General features: G+C 33.0%; 4 protein-coding genes across 9 annotated transcripts; 1 reads left to right on the top strand and 3 right to left on the bottom strand.

Annotated features, from left to right (window-relative positions):
- Positions 1-513: 513 nt before the first annotated feature.
- On the bottom strand, positions 514-5,692 carry LOC116337104 (lipid storage droplets surface-binding protein 1). Of its 3 annotated transcripts, none has more exons than XM_031761426.1 (9): positions 5,260-5,692; positions 3,120-3,238; positions 2,821-3,006; positions 2,669-2,707; positions 2,435-2,591; positions 1,973-2,145; positions 1,662-1,852; positions 1,439-1,550; positions 514-1,349 (listed from the first exon to the last, which is right to left on the bottom strand). In XM_031761426.1, exons 1-9 carry the CDS (start codon positions 5,390-5,392, stop codon positions 1,134-1,136), a joined length of 1,326 nt encoding a protein of 441 aa, XP_031617286.1. In that variant the 5' UTR covers positions 5,393-5,692; the 3' UTR covers positions 514-1,133. The 3 variants fall into 3 exon arrangements, with proteins under 3 accessions (XP_031617286.1, XP_031617285.1, XP_031617287.1); XM_031761425.1 differs by having other exon boundaries at positions 1,439-1,604; positions 5,260-5,689; XM_031761427.1 differs by lacking the exon at positions 5,260-5,692 and adding an exon at positions 3,503-3,844 and having other exon boundaries at positions 1,439-1,604.
- Positions 5,693-7,625: 1,933 nt separating this feature from the next.
- On the bottom strand, positions 7,626-9,841 carry LOC116337247. Its single transcript, XM_031761660.1, has 2 exons — positions 9,725-9,841; positions 7,626-9,292 (listed from the first exon to the last, which is right to left on the bottom strand). The coding sequence occupies exon 2, from the start codon at positions 8,905-8,907 to the stop codon at positions 8,278-8,280; it is 630 nt and encodes a 209-aa protein (XP_031617520.1). The 5' UTR covers positions 8,908-9,292; positions 9,725-9,841; the 3' UTR covers positions 7,626-8,277.
- Positions 9,842-9,905: 64 nt separating this feature from the next.
- Positions 9,906-11,768, bottom strand: LOC116336973. 4 transcript variants are annotated; one of them, XM_031761223.1, is made up of 3 exons: positions 11,653-11,768; positions 10,967-11,565; positions 9,906-10,163 (listed from the first exon to the last, which is right to left on the bottom strand). In XM_031761223.1, the coding sequence occupies exons 1-3, from the start codon at positions 11,701-11,703 to the stop codon at positions 10,118-10,120; spliced, it is 696 nt and encodes a 231-aa protein (XP_031617083.1). In that variant the 5' UTR covers positions 11,704-11,768; the 3' UTR covers positions 9,906-10,117. The 4 variants fall into 4 exon arrangements, with proteins under 4 accessions (XP_031617083.1, XP_031617084.1, XP_031617085.1 ...); XM_031761224.1 differs by having other exon boundaries at positions 9,906-10,099; XM_031761225.1 differs by having other exon boundaries at positions 9,906-10,099; positions 11,328-11,565.
- A 759-nt stretch (positions 11,769-12,527) lies between these two features.
- On the top strand, positions 12,528-14,004 carry LOC116336925 (ADP-ribosylation factor-like protein 1). The gene is made up of 4 exons (XM_031761149.1): positions 12,528-12,748; positions 12,950-13,012; positions 13,198-13,463; positions 13,535-14,004. Exons 1-4 carry the CDS (start codon positions 12,745-12,747, stop codon positions 13,742-13,744), a joined length of 543 nt encoding a protein of 180 aa, XP_031617009.1. The 5' UTR covers positions 12,528-12,744; the 3' UTR covers positions 13,745-14,004.
- Positions 14,005-14,368: the final 364 nt, after the last annotated feature.

Here is a 14,368-nt window from a genome sequence, read left to right as displayed (position 1 = left end):
TCGCTTAATTGTTGTGACGCCTCGTTAAATTGATATTAAATCTCTCTGTATTCATCAAACCATTTATTTGCAGCGATGACATTATTGAGAAAAATATGATGTGAAAAATGAGTTAACTGCTTACATACGTATTTGTTCGCGGTTTACCAACATTTATATTTTTCTTATCTCTTCTTCTATCTCTCCGTTGATGGAAAGGTATCGCTGTCCATCGATTTTCCAACAAAAATTTAAAAATTTAAATGAATCGATAAAAGGAGCCAAATTTCTTCACAGCTAAATTCTATTGATTCGACTTCTTCGAAAGCATCATTTTCTCTTTGCCGGTCCTCGAGGGGACTAATTATCAGTCTCTGTGAATTGAAATTTTCCCATTACCAGAGTTTGGAAATTTACAAGTTTACAAATTCTTTCGATTTGCCTTTTTCCATATCGATTGATTCCAATGATGATTTATCAAAATATTTAATATTATATATATTCATAATAAATTGTATCAAAAAACGAAAAATGTTATTTTCTTGGATTATCTTTAATAAAAATATTTTTGTTATTACAAAAATGATGAAAAAAAACTGCACAGTACGGAAATAATATCTAAATCTAGTACAAAAAAAAGTGTTCCATATAGTAACTAGCTCAAGAAAAAAAACCTTTAGATGAAGTCATTTAATCAAAAAAAGAAGTATTTATGCACCCTGTTGCTAAACTTTGTACTTGAACCTACTTTAACTGTTTTTGTTTTTAATTAACTATTTGTTATTTAATTCGATTGATTACCATTGATTCAAATGTCTAATTAACTGTCGCTTTAGCTATTTGATCAAATGAATGTTTCGTTTTTTTTTAATTGTATATTGTGTTAGTGTTGTCGCCGGAGTAATACCAAATCACGCATCAAAAGGTTTGTTCTTCAACTTCAATTTTTCTCTTACTTTTTCTTTTTCTTTTTTTGAAAATAGTTAGTTGTTAGTCAACTGTTTCGCCAACTTTTAAAACATAGATAAAAGTGAATATCGGACAATGCTACACATACATAAAGTATTTAACGTTTATAAAATTCGTTAGACTTATCAGACTTATTTTCTAAAAATGAAGAGAATAAAAAATAATATCAGTGAAATGACATATATTCAGTAGGTCGAAAGTCCATTTGGATTGATTACTGTGGAGGATGGATTGTTGTTGGCGGCGACAGCAGCACCGGCGACAGTTGATGGGGTGCGCGATGAATTATTTCCAACGTGGCGTGTATTTTGTTTCGACTTGTTTGGCTTAACCGAATTCACGTAAGTTGGTGTTCCGTTGCTCTTTTTCATTCGACCGGCCAAAATGTATGCCAAACGCTCCTATACAAAAAACAAATGCATACATAAAATATTATTTCTATGCCAATCGACACATATGATCTATAGCATTATCATATTGTGACACTCACCAATGCACTTGATGAGTACGTTTGCAAAAAAGTGTACAACACCGAAACTTTGGCGATAATTCCGTATGCTTCATTGACAGCGGTCGATTTGGCCTTTTCCAAGTGTGCAGTTCTTATCAGTGAGTCAGCAGCGTAAAGAAAGTGATGAAGAAGATCGCGAACATTGCTATGGAATGTGTTAGTTATTATTATGATAATACAATTTCGTTCGATTATTACTTACTTTGGTAGTTTCGTTGCGGTGTTTCCTGTATAATTGATCAAATGTACCATGCGACGTGCCGATTCTCTAGTGATCAAAACCAACAATTCTTCAATGGTTTGTGGTCTGGCTTGATTTTCCGGTTCGTCTTTGCTTAGGTATCCCCATAATTCACGAGCTTTCTCGAGTGCCAATTTTGGATCAGTTGCAATCTTATCACACCGAAAATTGAACAAACAATTAAAATTAACAAATGACATAGTTGTTTTGCAAACCGAATAAAATCGAAAAATAATGTGTGTCTTTTATTGATTAAAACTCATTCCAAATACCAATTCAGCGGCATAAATCAAAATATGGATAGCTTCTTTGCTTTGCTTTTTCAATGCTCGGGCCTCGAGAATAGTGCGTTGTGTCAAACGACGCTTCAACTTTCGAGAAAACCTTTGACTTTTGTGAAATGTATGAATCGGCTTACTTTCATTATCATCCTCACTTATAGCAGCTGGATTCAATCGATTATATGAAACCAAAACAAAATAAAACATTAACAAATCACATGTTTTCTCATAATAATCATAACTACTGTTGAGTTTTTTAGTGCATTTTGTCAATCAAGACAGATTTTTTTAGTGCACATTAAGTGTAAAAACGATAACCTTTGAAACTTTCTAAATAAAAAGTTTTTTTTTCGTATGTGGATGAAGTCATTTGCGGCCGTTATCGCTAAGTAATTCTACTAATATATCAATCTCTCGATGAATGACACCAAAAATGAACGTCCATTAACTTACAATCAATCTGATCCTCGGATGGTAAGTATTTTTCGACATATTTATCAGCAACGTTAATTGCACCATCGATACGATCAGCTGCATATGCTGACAACGGACTATCGAGCACGGCTGTTCCCAGATGCTTCATTGAACCACCTTTCAACACTGGCTGCACCTTTGGAAAAGAGATCTCAATTGCTTTTAACACACAAATAAAAATCATGACATTTTTTCGCTTAAAAATTCTATTACCAAATGATCCGTCATATATTCTTTGGTATTGTTAAACATCTGAAACGTTGAAAATAATTAATCTTAATTAGACCATTTTTTCCTAATTTTTTTTTTTTTTTAATCCAAAAATTCGATTTATGTCATTCGATGTTTTGTTGAATTAAACTAACCATTTGTGGTGGCAAATAGATAGATGGAACCCGTTGTTCAACAATATCCAAGCTATTGCATAAAATTTGATCGATGCGATGCAATGGACCTTCAATTATTTTTACTGCTGGTCGTACGGTCTCAACAGCAGCAAATATAACCCCTTCGGCCGTGTTAAAACTCCATGTAAGTAATCCATTACGTTGCTAAAATGGTTGTAAACACATTTTCAAGAGAGACAAGAAAAAAAAACAATGGTAATGTGGCCATGAAACGAAGATGTGATAAAATCAACATCTGAAATGATGACACGACTCACCTTTAGATTATAATAAACCTTGCCGGCTGTTTTAACGCCAGTTTCAACGAGTGGGATATTTGCGATTCGAACTAGAGCTTCCATTCGAGGTAGACCCGCGAAATGGTCATTGGCATGAACTAAAATAGAACAGAAAAAAGAAAGATAGTTCCATGATTCAGTCAATGATTAAAAAAAATATATATAGTCCCATGTGTAGAAGATGCACACTTAAACAATAAAAAGAGACAACTATAGATACATTCGTGTGTGAGCATCGAATATTTTAAGAATTTTTCCTACTGAATGCACACAGTATCAAAAAATAACTATTTTTAAATGATCACCACACAAAAACTATGGATTTAAACATAAAAAAAAAACTGAAAAAACCGTTCACCAACCATTGTTCACTGACTGTAACTTTCCACTCATTCTGCTTTGAATGTGCATTCGAAAACCAAATCAATCACTTTTCTTGTAGGCAAAAGGCGACGATTTATAATTCAAAACAAAATTAAATAGAATTGATAATCAAAAGACGGCGACGGTGGCGGCAACAAATAACGAAAATACAATTATGTATAAATATAAAAATTTTCGCTACTGATATTGATTTGCGGCCATTCTACGTTCAAATCATTCACGTTCACAACACGAAATGTTCTATACGTATGGGCAAAACAAGTGCTGTAAGTCGAATCATGGACGAAGAGACATAAAATGCTGCCGATTGGAACGAGGCGCACACAAAACAACAGCAATAGCAACAACAGTCAACAATCAGACGAAAGAAAAAATAAGATGACAACAGTGTGCGACGATGCTGAGCACATGTATACATGTATGTATGTGTAGCCACGGTATCGATGCACTTCAGACTGAACACAGTACAGTTCTCGTTTTTGTTTTCGTTGTGTGTGCCTGGTCGTGTTGTCGTCGTCGTCGCTGTTTGATAGCATTTTCACATTGTATCGATGAATCTTGCTGGGCCTGGTGTGCGTGTCAACATAACAATATGATGTTAATATAAGATAATAATAGGAGAACATCCTTTCTTCGATACAGATATTGGCATTCTAAAATATACCAGCCGTCCAACATTGACCAATGGCATTGCTTATGTATTTAAAAAAAACACACAGAAAAAACGACCAAAACACCAACAATAACAACAAAAAATTGGAAAAAAATAAAATGTTGTTTTTATTCACATTCTTTTATTGTTGATGATTGTTCTACAAATTATCTTGGCAGCCACTCATCATTGGACAAACAAATTAATTTCAATTTCAAGGTCAACACGCAGTCATCAGTCTTCGTTTTTTTTTGCAACAAAATAATTCACTATCTACGAACATGCGATTGAAACATGAAAATTCCGAAATCCATTGCATTGAAGTGAATATGAACTACGTGAATTGTTATTAATATATATGTGTGTATGGGGAGTGAGTGAGAGAGGGAAAGCAATGTGATATAAGCCATCGAAATAGAATTGCGCCGTTTTTAACAATCAATTTTTATAAAAATATCCTCGATGTGACAATATCAATGAATGTTTGTGCATGGTCGAATCAATAGCGGTGCTGTGCTTTCTCGTTCAATTCAACCCATGCTCTAAGCAGTCAATGCGGTCAAAGTACATATTTTTTGACAGGCAAAAAAAATATTATCTGTAAATGATACTATTTTAATGGAAAAAAAGAGAGAGAGAGCAGTGACAAAAATACAGATTATTCATGCAAAGTCAAATGACACGGAATGTGAAGTTTTGTTTATTAGCAAAAATGAAACGACACTTATCTGTAGCACTCATCATTCATTCTCATTCTGATCATTTACACCGACAAACATTAAAACCAAAACGTTTTCAATTAAAAATTTTTTAACATGTTTCTTCTTTCGTCACGCATTTTAACAAAACTGATTCTGATAAATTTTACTGATTACAGGTTTTGTTTAGTATATATTTTACACAACACTAAAAAAACAATGTTCGCTGTTTTTTTCAACTCTGAAAATGCACTTGAACAATGGACAATTAAACGGTACGGTCAATGAAACCAAGTTTTAAAAAAACGTGTTTACACAATGTTATAATCAATGCAGATAATCAAAATTGTCGCAACATATTTGGTCGATTTATCAAATTTCTTACCCATATTTCCGATTTGATCTATTTCGTTTTGGTTTTCATTAATCTCTTCTTCTTTCTCACTTGCGCCTTGAATCTCTGCGCCTTGAATCTCTGCGTCTTGAATCTCTGCGCCTTGAACTTGCAGCTCAGCCATTATTATTTTTGTATTTAAAGTAAATTATCTTATTATGATTGTTTTGCGCGGCTATTTTTAGTTTTGTAATTGCGTTCACACTTTTTTTCTTCTTCTTCTTCTTCTTCTTGCTTGGAGTAACAGGTTGCGTTAAATTTAAAAAAAAAATCCACAAGAAAAAAAGAGAAACTGCACTGAGAATTGTTCTTCGTTTTATTCGATTAATTTAAGCCCGTTTCGTGGAAATCAACCGTATCACACGAATCACATTCAACGAATGTTAGCTCATTTCAAGCAATTTGTAGCCAGTCGTTCATGCATTTTCTGTCATACATAATCTGTTCTTTAATTTTGTATTTATATGTTTGCCGCTGTAATCAACATTCGATGTAGAAAGTCCATGTACAGTGCGAACAAAAAAGATTTTCTTGATTTCGTCCACCAATGAAAAACTTCCAGAATTAAAATGTGCTCATTCAAAACGATCGCTGAATTGCGATACTGCTCATATACATATGGAAATAAAGAGTATTACAGAAGTAAGACGAACTTTTTCGCATGGTGCAAACCATCAAACTGAGGCGAAAAGAAAGTTTTTTTATCGAACTGTCCCATTCGAATTGGTGGGATATATGAAAAAATAACATTTTTGGTGGTTTAGTATCATTCAAAAGTCGGTCGAAGGAACTTGTCGATCCTTTTAATATTGCTACCGTATACGGAAGTTGATATGATTATTTAACCCTCCGTTTTACACATGTCCGGCGAGTCACATTCGTAACACATGAGTCTGGCCAGCAATTTCGTTATTTTTTCGATTTTCCCATCGGAAATGCGAGAAAAATCGATTGACAGTTTTTGATATAATATTCGAATATATTTATGTCATATTTCACCCAAATAATGGGGTCCTTGGAGCTACCAAGGATCATATCTAGCACCATATCAATCTGGGAATTTTTTTTTTCCCCAAATGTCATATCGTGAACCCCTCTACCACATGCATCATTTTGAAATAATAAATCTGGCCAATCCGCGGATGTTTACTCATGAGTGAATGCAAATTACATAATTTTTCATATAAAATGTATGTGGGTCTGGCCAGACTCATGTGTTACTAATACGATGTTTACACCAACACATCCTTATAAAAAATCCTTGCGTCCTTTTTCGTCCTGATTTTTTTCATAGATTGATAGCCAATAAAATTTTAGGAAGCTACACGGAATTTCAAGTCGCCAGGTCTGGCCAGACCTATGTGTACAACGGAGGGTTAAATTAATGAGTTAATTGTTTTTGTACTTGTTCTGGTCTGATCAATTGAAGTACTTAGATCAATTGCGCAATCAAAAATGTCGACTTGTACGTTGAGCCCACTATATGAATCTGTGTCACCAGAAAACTGAGTAGTATTTACGAAGTTTCTAATAGGAACAGAAGATGAAATGTAATGTCAATATTTTGCTCTGGTTTTCGTTACAACCCTTACATATTTGATTAAACTTATTATTATTTGCGCAATCGTTCTAGATATTTAAAATTAACAGAAACCAATTAGTTCCATGTTTTTCCTCAGACATTTCAAGAGTGTGATGAAGTTCAGTTGCTAAGCGCGTTGGATACAACACAGTGACGTAACAGCGATACAGAATTGAAAAAAGTCCGCATAAAAATAAGAATTTAATAAGCGTAATAGGATTGCGTACGTGAGGTAACTTTTTCATATGAAAACCAAAATTTAATACCTTTCCCACCAGATGTGCGGAAAAGTAAGAACAATAATTTTTCGTCGCTACATTTTTGTTTCAACTTTCCTATGAACATTGTCACTCTGCGAACACACTCTGCCATTCCTTCATTAATGAAGTTTGTTGCTGATAAAGTTATATTCATAAATAAAAAAGATGATGGGAAAATAACAGTCATCAATGAAAAAAAATTGACAAAATTGAACATATTTATTAGTCGCACTGCAAACGCAATTAAATCAATATGCAAATTGCATTCAAATCGATTCCAAAGGTGGAACATGATTTGTTTACAATTACTTATTAGCTAGGGGGTAGACACGAATTATAAAACTTTGAATCATGTGAATCACAGTGAATCATTCAAATGTCAAATAAGCATCACTTTTGGTTTTACTAACATGATCGTTCAACAAAATATTATCGTTGATTTTATTTGAAATTTACTATAAAAACACGAAAAAGATAAAAAAATGAGTTAATACATTTAAAAAAACGTCAAGAAATCATTTTTTCGAAGACAAATAATTTTAATTTATCAATAAATACTTCTTTCATGACACATAAGTGACATTTCAAATGTCATCTAAACAATGTGAATCTTTTGAATCACAGTGAATCAAATGAATCATGTCTACCCCCTAGCTTATTAGTCACGTCAAATATGTTTAAACAGTTAATTGTACATATTTGACCTCATGCGAGCACAAATCAAATAGTGTATCACATTAAATCGTCTGCTCGTAATCTGAACTAATTTTAAATAGTGTAATTATTTAAAGTTTGTTTCCGAACACACATTTTCAACGCCAGACACAGCCAGACATTTGTTTCCGACTTTTTTTGTGCAATTTTTTCTATTAATTAGCGTTTCGTATTTTCTTGTTTTGCTTCATTTTTTCGATTAAGAAAAACATCTTGCACCTAGAAAATAAACAAAGTATAGAATGGATCATTCAATAATTTCTACAAAGAGTGAGTGAACTTGTTTTATTACATATTATTTTTAGGTGTGTGTTCTGCTCTTTTGTAATTCAAAAATTGTAAATGAATGAAAAACAATGTTGTTCAAGAATTTTATTGCTTCAAATGATTTTTACTGACGATTTAAATTCACCATTCATCAATCAAGCTTCATTGTGTCGGTAAAGAAGCCGCTTATCCCAGTAGACCACCCAATACATTCCCCAATTGTTCCAAAAGTTCATTCAATGAACCTTGTGTCAAGTCTTTAACGTTATTTGCACTAAATACACGCAAAGCGTTGGCAATTTTTAATGAATTTGCTGGAAGATTATAGGCTCTTTCTGATATACCATCCTTAGTTATATGAACTTTGAATATGGGGCCCATCCTTACGATCATTGGCCCTAATGTATTAATATTTTCTTGAGATAACTTTAGAAATGCTGCTTGGACCGCAGGAGCCAGTACAGAGTTTGCTCCAGAAGTCAAACCTGCAAGAACGCCTGTAACATCTTTTTCGGATTCGGCCAACGATCCAAATGACTCACTGTCGCTGTCAACTACATTCAAAGCATTGCCAATATCATTTGGATCAAGTGGTAACTTGTATGTTCCGGGATCGATGTCATCCTCTTTTATATCACATTCAAACAATGGAGCAAGGATTAAAATAACTGGACCTGCTGTCTTAGCGCCGTCAGCGACTAATTTTTTCACTGCTGATTGAACCACTTTGACTGGAATATCAAAGACTTCAGGCTGAGGCGTGGGTCCCGCGTTCACGATGCCAATAACAAGAAAAATTGCTAACAACTTCTGCATTTTTTTCGAATTCTCCTTTTACACGTACTTTTTTTTCAACAAACTGCTTTTAGATAATTGTAATCTTTTGCGCTTGAAATGTACTAGTAATTTCTCATATTTTTTGGTTTTTATACCTTTTGAATGCTAATGTTTTAGATAAAATGTACCATAAAATGTGATTTGATAGACTTTACAATGGCCCGAGCAGATACTCTTTTTGAACTTTATGAGTGTGTTAACAAATGCAGTTAAGCTGATTTCGCGGTCTGATCGCACTCCATTCAAAGCAATGCAGTACTTCCACCTAGCATCAGTGAGTTAAGCTCTTATACAATCTTCAGATACTTGTGGAGTTTATACGCCATCTCATGAGTCAACTCCACCGTTTTTACAATTCAAATTTCTATGGGAAATTTAAAAAGGGAAAAAAAATTAATAGATAAATATCGTGTTGATTTCTTCGTGATTTTTATATTTTTATTTATTTCTCTCTGTAAAACAACACTGAATCACATAAAAAGCCACATTTATTTCATTAGCACGATGTGAAATAAAATAAAAAAATACCTAACACAGTCTGTGATCATGTTAATGAAATAAATTTGGCCTTTTGCTCCTTATTAGATTCAATGTTGTGTTAGTTTGAAATGGAGACGGCAAAGAAAAAGAAAATTTGGAAATTTCTCTGTATTATTTGGCGTTCATGTAAGAAAAATGAAGAAGCCAGAGAGCAGCACAAATGCAACGTTCAAAGTGTGCTTGCCCTTCGGCTGATTCTTTCTGAACGTAAGCCATATCACATGGCCCATATGAACTGAAGAACTGATAGATTTACCTTCATAACATATCATATAATGATTTAGATGTTCAATCAAACTTTTCCATTGTTTATGATATACTTTGACGTACATTCAAAATTAAAATTACATTCGCACAATAACTATGTCAACGAACAATCGACTTTAAGCAATTCTATTTTTATAACACTTTTATTGTACGGAAAGATAAAACAGAGATACGTTTTTCAGTTCGGTTGCTAACTGTTCTATATTTAATGTTCCCAATTCAAATTATTAAGACTATTGGTGATAATCAGTTGATAAAATCAAATTGCCAATTACGGTTGAACCATTTGGTCGAGCTGATACAATTTTTGGGTGCAATTTCAACAAGGATTTCTTTTAGAACTTGGTGTCATTTGAAGCAGCATCTGCGGATATGAACACAATCAAAAAATATAAGTAAATGCGTTGCCAAACACTCGTTGTCGTCCACTATGAAAAACAATAAAAAAAGGTTCAATTTGAATGAAAAAAAGCTTTTTTTTTATTCGAAGAAAAGATGAATTATTTATTTATTCGAACTGTCGAAACCTGATTTTTTTCCAAAAGAGTTTTATTTGCTACGCATCATAAGTATATATCCATAGCTTGTTTTCGGATTTATATAGTTTATCTTCCATGTTGGTTCATGTGATTGCTTTAACTCTTTATTGATGTCACTCAATTCAAATTTGAAAGTGTTATACTCATCTTTGGCAACAGGTTCCCACTTTACCATATTCAATTTCTTCTTTCTACCAAAGATTTGCAATATTTTCTTCGTATTCATGATAAATGGGATATTATTCATAATGAATTCATTGATTTCAATCAACTTTTCAAAATTTGATACGATGAAATCAACATGGGTCCACACTTCCAGTGTTTTCAATTTTTTAAAACAGTTTATAAAATTAATAATTCGACAGTCCCTACAACTTTTACTTAAATGTAGCTTTTTTAGTGTTGGCATATTGAATGAATGTTTTTCAGACACATGATTCAGAAATTCGGTACTATCAACTTGAATGTCAAGTGTTTGCACAGTTTTTACGTGTATTTCGACCGAGCGAAGAATATCTATTTTATTGGTTAACACGAGACCAAGCGTAGACAACTGCTTATTTTTCGAAAAAACCTTTTCAAGCTCATGTAGTTGATATGAATCAGGATTAATCTCCAGTTTTAATTCCTTCAATTTCGTAACATTTTCCATACAAGTCATATTAATTTGCATGAATGAGTTAGATACATACATGTAATTATAATGTAAAGTCAAAGATTCAAGGTTTGGAAATATCGAATTTAAGTCGTATGAATTTCCAAAATCTGGACCATGATAAACAAGTTTTTTCACATTTGGAAAACGAATTCTTTCTCCGCCGTTTGAAAGTTCATCCAAAAATGTCAAAAACGCATTACTGGCGACTATGTGAAACTCTGTGAATTGTTTTGCATACTTTGTGATAATATTTTCATTTATCTGATGGCGTATGTTATCATCTACTTGATCGATGAATTTGTAGTCAACTTTAATCTTCTTGATAAGGTTGCCAAAGTTCTTAAAAAGTGAAAGAGCTTTATTGACACCATAGATGTTAAGGTAAATGTAACCACCTAGATCGAATTCGTGCATTTTTTCGTTGTCAAAATTTATTGGAACGATCTGAATTATACGATCTTCAAGTATTTTCTTGACAGCCGCTGAGGATCTCTGCCTGTCTTTTGCTGCATCTTCCGTTGCACTGAAACCAGTCCTGAATAGGATTTCTTCATATACATTACTTGGAAGATTTCTTAGATTTAAACTGGTCGATGCATCTTCTGAGCCACCTGCACCAACACATTGGCTTATCTAAAATCGTTTGTTTTTCAATTAAATTATTTCTATGAACTTCTTTTGGGGCAAAAAAAAAATAAGAAATGGAAAAAAGATACTCACAAATCCTTCAAAGAAGATTAAAGCCAATGCCAATCCGTACAAAAACTTCATTTCGCTGCGAATTGAGAGAAAACAAAAAGCAACTAACTGTTCAAACGATTCAAGAGAAAAGATGATTCAACTGAGGGTTTTGACTGAAGAATGTTATTTATATCATTTTGGAAAGAAATGTCAGGGCTTACACGTGTAATCGTAAAATACCAATTCAATTTGATCAAACATTGCATCACCCAATAAGTGTTTCTCATTTCATCCATCTATAATTTATTAAATTTTTTGTACTTAACCCTCTAGTGCATAGCTCTGCCTTTTGGCGGGGTGTATGAATTATTATCTAAAAGATTAAAACGTTTTTTTTACACATGAATTAAAACACATCCAGAAAGGATCGGCCTTTCATTTTATATCCATTTGAAAATTGCGTAAAAATGCATGCCGTGAAAAAATTAAATATTATGCAAAGTCACAGCATTTTTGAAACATTTTAAAACTAATTAATCTTCGTTTGCTGGGCTTAGGAAATTTTGGAGGTTCAAAATTTAATGTGTACTCACTTGTGACGACGTATAAATGCCTTTCACCTTTGAAATGTGCTCGTGATAAATGCCTACTTTCGAATTAATTCATACAAACTACAACAACACCTCGACGAAGGTTTTTAATGTGTTTCTTATAAAAATTGTTTGAAAAAAAATTCTAACGATTTATGACATAAAATTGCTGGTTTACATTGTGAATTGTTGCAAAACGCTGAGGGTTGTCACACACAACATACATATCATCAGTGAAGCGTGTATAAACAAAGAAAATTTTATACAGCCCTGCGTCTTTACCGTGTGACACTGCATTTGGGACAATTTCAGTTGACGTGTGTTGTCAAAACTCAAATACAGAACACACAATTAAAGTGAACATATAAATTACATCAATTTAACAGAGCAAATTTGTTGGTTTTTCCATTTCATTGAGAATCGGCATTTCAATTATTTGCATTTATTTTGACGACAACAGAACGAATTTTTAATTGTTACGTGTGCAAGTTATTGTTTTCATAGTATATAATTCGAACGACGTTTACACATTAAAAAAAATATGGGTGAGTCAACATTATTGCAGGCATTCATGTTGGACATGTTAAAATATTTGGCAACGAAATTTATGGTTTTTCTTATGAGATAGAATGCTTAATATGGCTTACATCAAATGTTTATCCACGTCATATCAAAATGACCATATTCATATAATATTTGTATTTGTATAAAAAGGTGTTTGATTTCTCATGTTTTCCGTATTGCAGGTGGACTTTTCAGTTATTTTCGTGGATTGTTGGGCTCAAGGGAAATGCGTATACTGATCTTAGGCAAGTAACATATTGAAAAGTAAACAAAATATAATTGTGACATAGATTTTGTTTCATCGCGATGTCTCAAACAAATAACCTAGAATTTTTGTTTGTTTATTATTATTGGCATTTGGTGCATTTGTTTAACAATATGTTTGCCACAACTTTTCAATACATTTTGTTTTTCTCGCTGTGAACATTAGGTTTGGATGGTGCGGGCAAAACGACAATTTTGTATCGATTGCAAGTTGGTGAAGTAGTGACCACAATTCCAACGATCGGTTTCAACGTTGAACAAGTTACATACAAAAACCTCAAGTTTCAAGTCTGGGATTTAGGCGGTCAGACCAGTATTCGGCCGTATTGGCGATGTTATTACAGTAATACAGATGCAATAATCTATGTAGTCGATTCGGCCGATCGTGATCGAATAGGCATTTCCAAAGATGAACTATTATACATGCTAAGAGTAAGTATTTTCAAATGAATTGGGCCATCGGATCCAATGTTCTCCACTAATTTTCGTCTTTTTCATCACAGGAAGATGAACTTGCCGGAGCAATTTTAGTCGTATTAGCGAATAAACAGGATATGCAAGGTTGCATGAGCTTGGCCGAAGTGCACAGAGAGCTTGGCTTAGATGCGTTGAAAGATCGTACATTCCAAATATTCAAGACGTCGGCCACAAAAGGCGAAGGTTTAGACGAAGCAATGGACTGGCTATCAAACGCACTTCAAGCTAGAAAATAATTATTTAGAACCAACATCCCAAGCTCTATTTTGCCGAAACGAATAACAATTGTTTTCATACAACATTTTTGATTGAAGCATCCAAACAAAGAAAAAAAAACGAAAAAAAAAAGAAATTTAGTGTGTTGTCCAATATAAGTATAATATGAGTTAAAAACAAACCAGCACCAAGAACGAACACTTAAATTACTTAAGGTAAATTTAGCGAGAGAAAAAGAAATGAGAAAAAAATAAAAAAAAACAAAACATTCAATGTTTAATATTCATTTGTATAATGTAAATTTTCAAAAGGAAAAAAAAAAAACAATTGAAACTGTCCCCAAACTATCCTAACAGACAACAAAAATAATTTATATGAAATAAAAATGATCGAATCTTGTAATGAACCTGTGTAGTTTTTAGTAATTTCAACTTTTACCATCGCAAAATACTGATTTCGTCATTGTGCCGCTTAGATCACAAATGGTGCCAATGTTGTAAGTGTTATTATCAATTTGGTGTGTTGTCATAAAACAACATTTTTTTAAGTAAAAAAAGAAGGCGTTCTACGTGTAAATGGTGAGAAAAATACTTCGTTGCTCCATTGAAATTTAGCTAAAGCATCGACTTAAAGCTCTGATAATA

The sequence above is a fragment of the Contarinia nasturtii genome, unplaced genomic scaffold (genome assembly GCF_009176525.2).
Source record: "Contarinia nasturtii isolate CC-2019 unplaced genomic scaffold, AAFC_CNas_1.1 Cnas_scaffold_220, whole genome shotgun sequence".
NCBI lineage: Eukaryota > Metazoa > Arthropoda > Insecta > Diptera > Cecidomyiidae > Contarinia > Contarinia nasturtii.
This window is presented reverse-complemented; position numbering and strand designations above follow the sequence as displayed.

Bases quoted from the DNA above. Each gene is read 5' to 3' on its own strand.
- LOC116337104 (XM_031761425.1), bottom strand. From the start codon at position 5,392: ATGGCTGAGCTGCAAGTTCAAGGCGCAGAGATTCAAGACGCAGAGATT. The intron at 2,592-2,668 runs GTAATAGAATTT...TCTTTTCCAAAG, and splicing joins AATATATGACGGATCATTTG to GTGCAGCCAGTGTTGAAAGG. The intron at 1,605-1,661 runs GTAAGTAATAAT...CACATTCCATAG, and splicing joins ACCGCAACGAAACTACCAAA to CAATGTTCGCGATCTTCTTC.
- LOC116337247 (XM_031761660.1), bottom strand. From the start codon at position 8,907: ATGCAGAAGTTGTTAGCAATTTTTCTTGTTATTGGCATCGTGAACGCG.
- LOC116336973 (XM_031761222.1), bottom strand. From the start codon at position 11,703: ATGAAGTTTTTGTACGGATTGGCATTGGCTTTAATCTTCTTTGAAGGA. The intron at 11,566-11,652 runs GTGAGTATCTTT...AAACGATTTTAG, and splicing joins TAATCTTCTTTGAAGGATTT to ATAAGCCAATGTGTTGGTGC.
- LOC116336925 (XM_031761149.1), top strand. The intron at 13,013-13,197 runs GCAAGTAACATA...TGTGAACATTAG, and splicing joins AATGCGTATACTGATCTTAG to GTTTGGATGGTGCGGGCAAA. The intron at 13,464-13,534 runs GTAAGTATTTTC...TTTTCATCACAG, and splicing joins AACTATTATACATGCTAAGA to GAAGATGAACTTGCCGGAGC.